General features: G+C 34.7%; 1 protein-coding gene and 1 long non-coding RNA gene across 4 annotated transcripts in view; one reads left to right on the top strand and one right to left on the bottom strand.

Annotated features, from left to right (window-relative positions):
- Positions 1–13,114, bottom strand: part of LOC105146425 (uncharacterized) — a 66,077-nt gene that overhangs the window by 19,604 nt on the left and 33,359 nt on the right. Inside the window, exon 8 of one of the 3 annotated variants that reach the window (XM_087404957.1) lies at positions 364–12,185. The exons of the other annotated variants lie outside the window; for them this stretch is intronic. Coding sequence (XP_087261083.1) covers positions 12,176–12,185 — 10 coding nt within the window. The 3' untranslated portion in view covers positions 364–12,175. Of the gene's footprint in view, positions 1–363; positions 12,186–13,114 lie in introns of those variants that run through there. 3 annotated transcript variants of the gene reach the window in all.
- The window catches only part of LOC147909994 (uncharacterized), a 72,550-nt gene that overhangs the window by 45,846 nt on the left and 13,590 nt on the right, over positions 1–13,114 (top strand). The gene's annotated exons all lie outside the window — the stretch shown is intronic.

Raw genomic sequence — 13,114 nt, 5'->3', positions numbered from 1 at the left:
TAATCACAACGTTAATTGAAGCGATGACTTCGTTTAGATATCAGTCATTACAAATCCCGACGATATTTAGATCTTTCGTAATTATTTTATAGACGAGCGATACCGACAGTACAATACCAAAATTATTATTGTACGCAAAAATCGATATCTAAAGACAAAACGTTTTATTTACGATACATGTACTGTACTTATTCTAACTCACACGAAGTACGCTTTTTTTTTTAATTAAAAAAGAAAATCTATGTACTAAAAGGGCAAAAGTATAGGCACTTTGTGAAAGAGAAGGATGTAGTGAATGTGATACTGTAAAGATAGACGGTAGGAGAGTTTGTTTGCAGGAGAAAAAAGACTGAGGCGCAGGTGTCACTGTATACCATGTAGACATTTTATATTTTCAGCACTCGGTGGTCACGTTATAAATAGGTCACAAGTTATGAGTCCACCATACCGCTTACACAGTCACTTTGTTTACAGTATACATTCTATATAAATGTACTCGTACGGTTATCGTTTGTTTTACAACCTTGATATTTCTACAAGGAATACATTAGGAAATGTATGCGTGTCATACGTTACATTATGTTACACTTCTCTATATCGTATGTATATTATACAAATATGTGGTACATGCACTGGCACTGCTCGATTGTTTAGTTGCATCCTTCGTCGGTTGCACGTTATATCTTCAAACACGTTCCGGTTATTTGTACAGACGTTGTAATTATGTGTAAAGAAACAACACTGTTAATTTTACTCACGTGTATTTACCTCCACTCTTGATGTTATATCAAAATATTATTTTATGTTCGTAAAGTTAATATAATTATCATATTTAATTTAGGAGATATAATAAAAGTACATAACAGTCTTTTTTAAATGTCAATACAAATTTCCTTTATATAACAAGTAAAGAATTATTGGTTGTAATAACATAATTATTAATCATTCGAGATGTCTAATATTCTCGAAATACAGAAAGATATTATGTCGATAAAATTACGAAATGTATATTATCTTGGAGAATGAGTTTCAGCGGAATCACGAGACTATCCGGTTATCGCATAACATAACAGATACCAAATAATTAGAGCAACGAGGAACTAGATAGTAGATGCGCTTACATCTTCGTGTACCATCGTCGTTTTGCTCAAAGTAGAATACTGGTTTAGTATGCAGAATGCGCTTAGTGGATCTTCACGTACGTGCGCCTGCAATATGTTTCGCGAAAAATTTATGTCGCGTGAACTAGATCGCATCTATTCGTTGATATGTCGCAAATATGGGATTCATCACAATGAGAAAGATTCTCGACGAAACGTTATGAACATCTCTTTAAAGACTCGGAGGTTCAACAAAAAACCGGAACATGCTTCGGAGGAACGTTCTTTCGCACCTACGACGAGCTTAGGGCTCATTACAGGCAGTTGACGATCTGCGCGATCATCGCGTTTCTATAAATGACCGTTCCGAAATAGTGTGCTAAAAAGAAGGAGCATTTCTGACAGAATTTTATATGTCCTTAATTAAAAATTTCCGGAAGCCCATTACATAATCGCGCAAATCGCGAGTGCTACCTGTATTCCGTAAAGATACTTTGGTCCGTATCTTCGTCGCTCATTTAGTGTTAAATGTGTCTTGTTGCGTTTCTGCTTTTTTTTTTTATTTTTTTTTATTTTAATAGACGAGCTCGCAAATGAACAACCGCAATTAGCGCTAAATGTGCGGTGAGAATGCGAGCATTTATAATGATTCGCAAACGCATGCCGCATTTACAGACGGCGTGACTACTTTAAAACGATATGTCGTGATTGGGTGAAGTTTAAATTACGTATTACCATGATCTAACGTTGCAATGACTGGAAGACGTTTGTATTTACGTCTTTTAAATTTGGATCATCGCAATGTTAAATTACCACTGTTATACTATGTTTTAATGTACGAGTATAAATAAAACTTAGCGACTGTTTAAATTCTAATTTATTTAATTATTTATACTAATTTTATAATTAATTTTCTAATATTTATGCGATTATAAATTTTTTAAGAGCGAAATAATAATACAAAACGTTTTTTTTTTACAAAAATATGATTTAGTGATAATACAGATGAACAAAATTAAATTTATCTCTTAAATAATTTAATCCTTTTTTTTTTTTTTTTCAAAGAGAAAGAGTTATTCTTTTGACTGGCGAATGAAAGAAGATTGAATTGAATCTGCCTCTAATTTTATTATCATTCATGTATATGTATATACAAATGTGTAGCGGGATTCTCTAATTGTCTTATCGACAATTGCCGTTATTGTTAACCAGTGACAGTCAATGGCAAAACGATTTTGGAAAAAAGTACGGCTCTTATTGGCTATAGCTAGTTAACAATAGCAAAAGTCGATAAGACGTTAGAGATTCCAATGAAATAGCAAAGGATATGATTAGGCATTAAAGTTTCTTAAAGCTGCATATAAGATTTTTACTCGAGAGGAGGAAGGATATCGTATATGTATTACAACGTGACTTATGTTGATATTGCGATTCAAAACCGTGATTGGACCCTTGAAGTCTTCATATAGCGGTTAACATATGATCGTGATTGAGTAGCGAATCAGCGGATTTACTTTACATATGGCAACGGCAATCCGCGGCTGGAAAGGATTTGGAAATCGCAAAACACTTTTTGAGTTTAAGAAAATTGTATTGAAATCACATCGATGTGTGGTCGGGTCAACGAGACCCCTGAATGTTTCCTGTAACGTTATCCGATTTTCTATTCTTCCCGTTTCAAACGACTACATCACGACAGAATAATGAAACGACCGACAACAAAATCAATAATAACGGGCAGTTTGTGGCGATCGATACATATCCGTTACAGTTACGAGATAATGATTGTTACAGTATAGAGCGATATTTTGTCATAAATCATTGAAGCTTATTTTATTGATAACTCTCGTTAATAATTCTGTTATATAAGTAAATTTGATTATGATATCGAAATTATAACAATAATTGTCATTGAAATAATATTTGTGCAACACAATGTAAATTGTGGAAAGACTGTTTATTGATGGCTTAATATCTGTTATAATCAATGCATTCAATCAGTGGTGCATTTATATGCGTGATAATTTTTTTTAACGGATTTATATTATATTCTAGGACGACTTGTTGAAACGAGAAGCTTGAATTTCATCCTTTGCTGATGCTTTTAGACTTTCCACATAATCCGAAATAATGAATATATATCGTCTTCGATGCGACGAGGGAATTCTGATGTCGCTTTCATTTCTCTTAGTGTTCGATCGATGCGATTTCTTTTTAAGAAAAATGTGTTCGAGGCATGTACGCGTGATGAGCATGAACGAGTGCATCGATTTCCGCTGAAACAAGCACCGATTTTGTACAGTGGCGTAACGGGATTAACACGAATAAATGTACGTGTCAACTGTAGTTAAACTCACGCGAGAAGCAGAGCTGTAACGGCAATTTTTCTTGACATTCGTACACGTTTATCGAGCAATTATGCACACGTATCGATGCATCATTTTTTACATTTCTTCCGCAATTAATCTCCACGAGGAATTAAAATTTGTAACATGGTTTTAACATTTATAAATTCAACAAATAAATTTAATAACCGTCCGACAACATACATATTTAATAGCTTTCATATAGAATTATTAGGATATGTTCCTTTTAAACATCTTTATTTAACATAAATTTTAAATGATCACTATCGCTATATTTTATTAATACCGGCCTTTTAATATATAATTCGACACAGCGTAACGCATTAATTTCATAAAAACTTTCCTAAGTTAAATTCCGTGAACTCATTGCACGATTTATGCTCTTGTCTTACGCCACTGTCGCGCACGCGAGGCTCGAAAGAAGCTGAGAGAAGATTCTAGATGTAACTACGAAATTGGACCGAAGCGACCAACCATAAGTTATTTGTAAGAGCGAAAATGATGTAGAAAAGTACGATCGATGTTGCACGAGAAGTCTCGTCTCGCTGTCGTGGCGGACGAGAACGGTCTGCGTGACGCTGCATATAAATTCTACGTTAAAGCCTGGACCACAATTCGCGACTTGGCGCGTGCAAATAATCCTAACAGCTAAAAACACGTACGTATCGCTAAAACACATAACGCAGTGTCCGGCAAAAATCCATCCCCCTGACAAGTCCGACGCTCAAGAGATTCGGGGAACAAATGTCTTCGATTTGGAACACCTATACCAATGGCAATCGGCCGCTTGGCGGATCATACATTTTGTAGTGGTTAAAGTAGTACTAGTAGGTACAATTAATCGCGTATCATGTTTCGCGATCGATTCGCGTTATTAACGCTAATACCGTTTATCGTTCACCGTTTCCGCACATTTATCGCTTATTCGTTTCGCTCTTCGAGTATCAAACAGTCGAACGGCACGCACGCGCGCGATTTCAGCGATAATTAGCGTCGAATCTGCAATTCTGTGGAAAATCAACGGGAGAGAAACTGATGAACCACGCGCGCATACATTTTGAATTAACCGAAAAATGTCGCGCATATTGATAACGAGTATCCCACGTGCCCGTACAATGGACCCTGCTGTACCTGTGGGGGAGGGCATCCAGTATAAAAATAAATAAACTCTACTCTCTAGGAAATTCAACATTTCAGTAGTACGTCTAATAACATAATTGCTAAACTCGACGATATTACTTATATCTATGTAGGGATCGAAGCCGGAAAAAGGACTGTGTGCTCTCAAATCGAGATTTGGGCTTTATCTCGATAGTTCCAAATTATTCACTCGATGTATATATATATATATATATACATACATACATATGTGTGTGTGTGTGTGTGTGTGTGTGTGTGTGTGTGTGTGTGTGTGTGTGTGTGTGTGTGTGTGTGTGTATACATATTTATCACAAAGTCCCGCTGCCGACTCGTCCTCGAGTATAAAGTTATGTCGCATTTGCGCGATTATCACGATAAAATATCATCTATCGTCCGATATATCATTATACGTATATATAAGTACATATATCCTATCTCGTACATTTTATTATAATTGTCAGCTTAGGCATCGTAATAGGTTTGTTTCTATGCAAAGACAACATATATCATTATATGAATGTAGTACCAATGGAATGAATGAAAAATCAGGTCACTGTTTCTCACTAAGCGATTAATCGATTAATATGCTAATTATTCTAATTGGGTGAACGTTTGCGATTCTCGGTGAATTGTTAACTCTAGAATGGTATCCGAATTTTTTCAATTTTGGAAAAATCTTTGGAAAAATCTTAATGCATGAAATAATTGTTATGTTTTTTAAGAAAAAAATATCCCTGGATATTTCCAACATAAATAAGAGATAACTTTAAAATGTAATGTTAAAAAATCAAGACATCTCCCACTGTTGTCATTATTGTTATTATTACTCACATTCATGCACGCACGCACATGTATCATACTAACATGAACAGCATTGATGATAACCTAGATAGTTAATCAACAACACTGGCTCATATACGTGCTTATATGACACACACTGTATACAGGATGCATTATACTAATCAATTATTCTTATAGACAGCTCTAAATCGTCATTATTCGCGATTAAGCAATCAAGAATAGATCACGGACGGGATAAATGGTAACCTCACAATACACACACACACACACATACACACTCTCTCTCTCTCTCTCTCTCTCTCTCTCTCTCTCTCTCTCTCTCTCTCTTTCTCTCGTTGTAGTTTCTCTAATTTACAAGCTTCCACATTCGTTGACGTTTGTACGTTTGTTAGCTAAGAACGCTTACATGATTTCACTATACACACACACGTGAATATGGATCGAATGATAATGTGATTTATTAGGAAGTGTATTTTATTTTAGTTTTGCATTATCAATGTATCATACATTATTATTTAATAATACAGAAAACTTATTGCCAATTGCATTAGTCAAAGCATGGTTCACATTTTTTAATATATTTTGCACAGAAAAGATAAAACAGGCCTACAAAGAAAAAAGTACTGGAGTGGAGACTATTCTTATGTATTTTGAATCGCTGAAGACTCAAAATACATAAGAATAGCTGGATCTCTACCTCAGCACAGGATATTTTTTTGTGGGCCTGTGTAATTAATAATTATCTGTTGTTTAAATTAATACTTGATGTACAATATGTATATTTCATATTCATATAAATTTTCATTTTATTAATGAATTTAGCTTTTTCATTTTGAAATTGGTTCTCTCGGGATATCAGGATAACATAAAATACAGTGGTTTGGAGTTTGATTTAACGCTCCGCATTGCGATTCATATCTTTCCTTCTCCCTCCCTTTCGCTTCTACAATTCCGTTTGCTTTGGCATAGATATACCACAAAGCTGGGAACAACTATCGAATTTTCGCCAATGAAAATCGATGCGCAATTTACTGCTGGTCACTGTGCACAAACTAGTATCTCTAGTAATTGCAAGGAACTAAGACGGATCTCCACATCCCCGCCGCACATTTTGCATTCAAGGTGGTTTCCCCTTTCAAAGTTTTTGTTTACGTCATGTAATGTTATGTTAGTAATATTGCAAATAGTTCAGGTATGTTTATCATTAAATGTACGAATATAATTCCTAAATGTCTATCTCATAAATGTGAAGAAGAAGAAGGAGAAAAATGTAATAATCGTGTTAATATTATTTTAATAACCGAAATCATGTATTCTTTGTGGTAACTGTCAATCGATATAGGAAAACTTAGTGAGTTTAACTCAGTATAATCATATTCATACATTCATATTCAGAATTGGGTCACTTTTACATTCAAGTATTCACACGTTCAAAACTTGTCCAGAATTTCCTCAGTCACACATGAATTTCATATGTATGGGCACGTGTCTCTGGCTATCATATGATTTATATCCATAGCTGTCACGTTTGACTGTGACGTATAGTCACGTTGTTTTTATAAAATCAGCTGTGATAGCATCATATTTTACAATACAAACAAAACCTCAATTTAACTATTACCTGTCATCGTTCCATTGAAATTTTTACACTGTTTGATGCGATAAGGTAATCCATTATCTTATTGTTTAATTTTATTAAAACGAAATGTTACGTCTCTATATTATAAAAAAACCAACAGCATTTTGTTCATTCATATAATATTTTAAAATAAGTGAACCATGCTTTGAATAATCGATATAATTTTAATCAGTTAGGTATTTATTTTACATTTTCAATTTTCACATTACTGTTTTTATTTTAAATTATTTTATACAAGTAATTCTTTACGTGATAAATAAAGAATAGTAAAAGCATTTTCTAGCGTCTATTCGATTCAAACTCGAGTGGGATTTTCACTCGTTGAAATAATGAATAAACAACGAATAAACGGCGAGTATGGAAATATCGTGAAAGGCGCGTTCCCAGCGGAGATTTATTTTACGTTCACGTGCACACTGACGAGCTGAACTACAGTCTTAATTACGACACAATCAGTATTTATTTATTCGTATTTATTTAATAAATAAAATATGGACCCGTTTTCGAACCAGTCGCAAGTGCAAACATAAGAACGATGTATCTGAAGCAGAAATTAATGATTTTTGAAACATTTTTCATTCTCATAGATCGCCTATCGCTGCGTTTGGTCAGATTTATTTTATCGGAGAAACTACTCTTATTCTCGTACGAGTATATCTATATTTATACACACATTGTGCGTCACACGAGTAAATGCGTCGCTATCTGAAAAACATTTATTCGTGTAACCCGGTACAGTGACTATAGGTACATAAAGAACGAATATATGTACATATAGAATTATAATTAATGTTTATGGGTTACTCTATTTCTAAGTAAAAAATTATACAAATTATCCTTCCAAATAATTGGAACGCGTTCGAACTGAGAACATTCGGCTAAACAAACGTACAAATATATTCATATACGTGCAAAAATATGTATGTCTTCTGTTGTAATGTTTAGATTTGAGCACATTCGCGCATTCGCAATGAAAAATTTTCGTTGACGTTAGGAGTTAAATATGTAATGTCTGATCTTTATATGTCTACAATCACTGCTCTCGGTACCTATGTATAATACAAAATCAGCTCTCGCGAGACGTTCTTGCATACAACGAGCTTGGAGCGAAGCTTGTTGACGTGCTAATTTAATTGACGCATTGTTCCTTTCCTCTCCTTCTTTTCTCTCGGTCTATTTTTTTCTTCGACATGTTTTTGCATTGAGGCGCGATCGGTCGCATCGTAATCGCAAAAGGACGATACCTGGATCGAAGTCCTTTACACAGGATGTTCGAGACGCGTGCATAACACGCATTATACGGTCGTATGTCGGCGAAACGAAATGTAACATTAGCCTAATTATAAAGCCTCCAAATTTAGAGACGTACATTTCATCGTAAATTAAAACGGTGAGTATTACACGGTATATTTTAATGACTAATAATGATTATTTACGAATATTTACATTTGATAATATTTTTGCACGCGTACCGTTTCGTTAAGTATATATAATTAATAAGTTTTATAACGTCACAATTTTCCACGCATATAATACCTGCACGAACGAAAGGGATCGCAGGGTGAATCGCATTTTTACTACAGAAACCCGCTCTCTGACCTACTTTCGCTCAATTTAATCTGTATTCTGATCGTACCCCATCAGTTTTTACATCTTATTTGAAGCAGAAGCTTTCAACCTTGGCTCGACTCGCTCTGTTATTCTCTGTTCGTCTATCGTTCTTATAAAATCAGAATGATCAATACAATCTCTTTCGCTGAATCTTTATTCTTATGCTTTAATCACCTTTTCTTTTTTCTTTTATGAGGAAAAATTTATGATCAAAAATAATCTTCAAAAAAATATATAGTTAATTGTCTGGAAAGAAACGTATTTAAGCACGGAATCAAAGTAAAATTAAAACGAGAACATTGGTCGCATCGTTAATTGGTTCGTTAACTTCTATCCCGTTAATTGTACCATCCTTTGAATGATAACGCGAGAATACTATTTACAATTTACGTTGTTATTCCATGAAAATTGAAGAATGAGACGAGAATAGTAACGATCTGTGGGTAACATTATGTTCGATAAAAAAATGTTTATAAAAAAATTGTATGTGAATATATCTGCACTCACAATCAGAAAAACATAATGATGGCCATCATAAAGATGACAACTTTTACAAGTTTAATATGTAGAATTAATGCAAGTATATTGTTGAATAAACTATTTTTTATAACAATAATTTATTCAATTGTATACATTAATTGTCTATATGAAACTTGTACAATTATCTCCTTTACGGTTATTACCATAATATCATTTTTTTATAGCGTGCGGTTGAATGCGGAGAGAGAGAGAGAGAGAAAGAGAGAGAGAGAGAGAGAGAGAGAGAGAGAGAGAGAGAAATCTGTTTGTAACAAAATGTCTATGGTCGAAGTTCATTCACAATGAGTATATTATTAATTGATTGCGTTAAAATTAGTATACTAATCGATAGTATACGCGACTAGGCAGCTACACGTTCCAAGATGCGTTTGGTACTTTTTAACGCGATGTTCTTAATTCTGATCACAAACATTTAACAGACTTTTTTAGATGAATCCATTTCAGATGAATCCATTTAGCCCATTTCGTTATTCGATATATTTATATTTTAAACAGAAACTACAAGAAGTACTTGGAGCGAATAGTAAAGCGAAAAACTATGTTAAAAATTTTTCGTACAAATGCAAAGGTTGAACGCCTCTGTTATTTGAATGTTATTTATACTTCCCTGAAAGAAATTGGTTAAAAAGTTACGATTTTTATAATTTGGTTTAGAGAGAGAGAGACAAAAAACAAAGTAAAAAAGATGATATTATATAATGCCTCCTCCAGTTTATACATATACTCTGCTTTATGTTAAAGCATTCTTAATCAAGTCCACTTACTTTCGATCGATATTATCGGAAGAAAAACGATCGAAAGCTTTAACACGTTTACGAATTGTAGCTGTGTATTGTCTCAGGCGAGCATTAATTCTTCTTGCACGCGAAATTCTGCACGACAGAGAAATTATCTTCACGACAGAGAATATTGAATGACCGGGACAAATAATCTTGATATCACTTCCGTCACTAAGCGAAGGGACTCAGTTACTGCCATAACTATTTTCGCCAGACTTGATTCGATGAAGCGGATTTGCGCGTCGTGTCAGCCGGCAGAAACACGTCGTCGTCGTCGTCGTCGTCGTCGTCGTCGTCGTCATCGTCGCTGGATAAGTCGATATATACCTGCTTTCGTTCTTCGTATGTCGGTTTTTCACTCTGCACAACTTTTTACTTCTTCAAGTATTCTAAATAATAACGTAAATTTCCGCGAAATCGCAAATTCACATTTTCTTTACATTTGAACGGGCCACAACTTTACACCAAGCATTACACCGTCGTAAAACTATAGTCGTAGGATTTCCGCGAATTTTCTCCAACTTTGTCTTCAAACAACAGTCTTCAAACATGGTAGGTAGAGTTTGTTACGCGTCATGTTTCCGCAAGAACGTATCTACATAGAAATTAACAAAGCTTAACATAGAAATTAACTTAAGCTTGAGATCTCCAATTCAAGTAGTTTTGTAGAATAAAGTTATTTATTGATCAAAGTTTTCATAATTATTTATAGCAGAATAAGAAGAAATATATTTTTTTGGTTTATTTATGTTCTTGTGAGAGTTACATGATAAAAATCAGGAAAATAAATAGGCTGTTACGTTGTCGAGTAAATAAAAATAATCGGAAGATCTATGATTGCATATCTGGCAATTATTCACACCGAATCTATATTAAAACAATGTTGAATTTCTTGAAACGTTTCCAGGAGAAACGAAGATATTGCTTGGTCGTTCTAATTGAATTAAGTTATATGTGGCTTGGAAATTCAATTTCTGCGTTTAATTGGCGTGCAAAAAGAGAGAAGAGTGTTATTTGTGAGAATGACGAATTGGAGATCCTTGTTTTGATACGAGTGGAGGTCTCCAAGATAAGAAATCTCGTATCGATTGCTTCGTCTAACCGCAGTCAGGACATGACTTAAATCAATACCACGGCGCTTTAAGGGCGAAATCCTACGGAAAATATTCTCTCGTTTTGTGAAAACGTGCTCCAATCATTGTTACAAGCGTTCCTCACGTAATCTTCTTTCGACGATGAAAGTTTCACTCCGTTTCCTTTGCTATGGATATTTCCGTCGCTATGAATTTCCTTCATCAAATATTGCTTGGTTGAATCCATCATAAAATTATTATTATTTAAACAAACTTCCTACCGTGCGCAACATTTCCGTTAAAAACAATAATAATAGCTCGATGTCAATATTTTAATTTACATCTTGAAAGAATTGTATTGCTGGGATTATCCTTACTTTTATCGTTTGTTTTATGTTGTTTAAATATTACACAGGATTTATTTCTCTCTCATATTCTACAAATTAATTGGGATAAATCGAGTCACGCTTTAATTCCATTATATCCGTTTCATCCGTCGAGAGATAATTTTTTCGCGATCGATCCTGATTCTCGCCGATATGTTTCCGTCACATGGATTTCTTCTCTGCGGAAAATGTAACGATTCCATTCCGGAATCTCGCACGTGTCGGGAGTTGAGACCTCGATTATTTACGAAAGTGATACACTCGGAGGCCGACCTTTGGCGGCGCTTTTCTTTAGTGATCTCATTATCCGTTTCCCCTCGCCATTCTCTTCTATCTCACAAATTCCAACCCCACGGCTAGCATCCTCGTTAGCACGAGAAAGTTTTTCAGCTCACGAATTGCTCTTGCCGGCATCCTGTCTCCGGAGTCCTTCCGCCACTGGGGTAGCAAGACGTCTCTTTCATTCCTTCCATTGCGACATCATTTATTCATCACAGCTCGATGATATCTGGCGCGCGAAACTGCACTTTGCTGCAAAACTTCACCTCTTGCACGATCTTATTGCCGCAATTGTCCTCGTTTAGATCAACGTCGCTCTGCGTACCGTCGCCATCGTCGTCCTCCTCCTCCAGATCCTCCAGAACGTGTCTGTCTAAACTCCAGCCGCTAACTCCACTGCCAACTACAAACTTTTTTTTCTTCTTCTCACGGATTTTATTCTGGCGAACGGATCGCCGTGGTTATTTGTATCTGAAAGTCGAGCAAAACGGGCGCGCTTTGGAGCATGAGTATGCTCTTATCGATCGTGAGTTCGTTGTCTTATGTGTAAAGTTTATCCTGTCTCATTTTATTTCTTATAATATGCGGATCGTATGAAAGATTGTATGAAAAGATGCTCTCGAATATGTACCGATTCAGAAAATAATTTTCTATTAGCGATTATTAGATATCTCGATTTCAACAAGTTGAACGTTTGCCTTTTTTTGTATAAAATAAAAACGATGAAATAAACAACGATAAATTGCAATGCAGGTATTTTTGCAAGCTCAAACGTTTTTACACATCCATTGTAATCGCCGCGAATATTCTAATCACGTCGTTATTATATATTGAACACGCAACGCGAGCTGTGAGTGATATTCATATTTCGATAGAAACATGATCGGTGTGCGTTTATATGATCCTCACGTTACACGACCCTTGCTACTCAGCTCTCCAAATGTATCGAATGTTGTAACATACGTAGATTGAAACGCGGTGCCGCCAGGACAAAATATTTTTTATCGTCAAGTTTGGCGTCGTAAAATAGTTTGCATCGTCAGTTCTACGAAAATTAGGTCAACATCGCGTATTATTTTCATTATGAACAATATTCGTATATTACAAGAAAAAATTCGTACAGCATCGGTGTTTTCTCATATTTTAACTTTTAGAAAGATAAAATTAGTTCTTATTGGACTATATTGTCGCTTATTATATTTGTAATATATAAACAAAAATTTGAAAATTATTTACAAATACTTAATAATCAAAGATGTTAAGTTTTTGTATAAATAATTATTAAATATCTTTTTAAGTTTTTTATGCTTTAAAAATATATTTCGTTAGAAACATTCGATTTTTTTTATTATCTGCAAGTAACACGATCTTTTTATTGTTTGTTTGAAATTTGATTTGGA

This window comes from Acromyrmex echinatior, chromosome 4 (genome assembly GCF_024713525.1).
Source record: "Acromyrmex echinatior isolate Ae372 chromosome 4, ASM2471352v2, whole genome shotgun sequence".
NCBI lineage: Eukaryota > Metazoa > Arthropoda > Insecta > Hymenoptera > Formicidae > Acromyrmex > Acromyrmex echinatior.
This window is presented reverse-complemented; position numbering and strand designations above follow the sequence as displayed.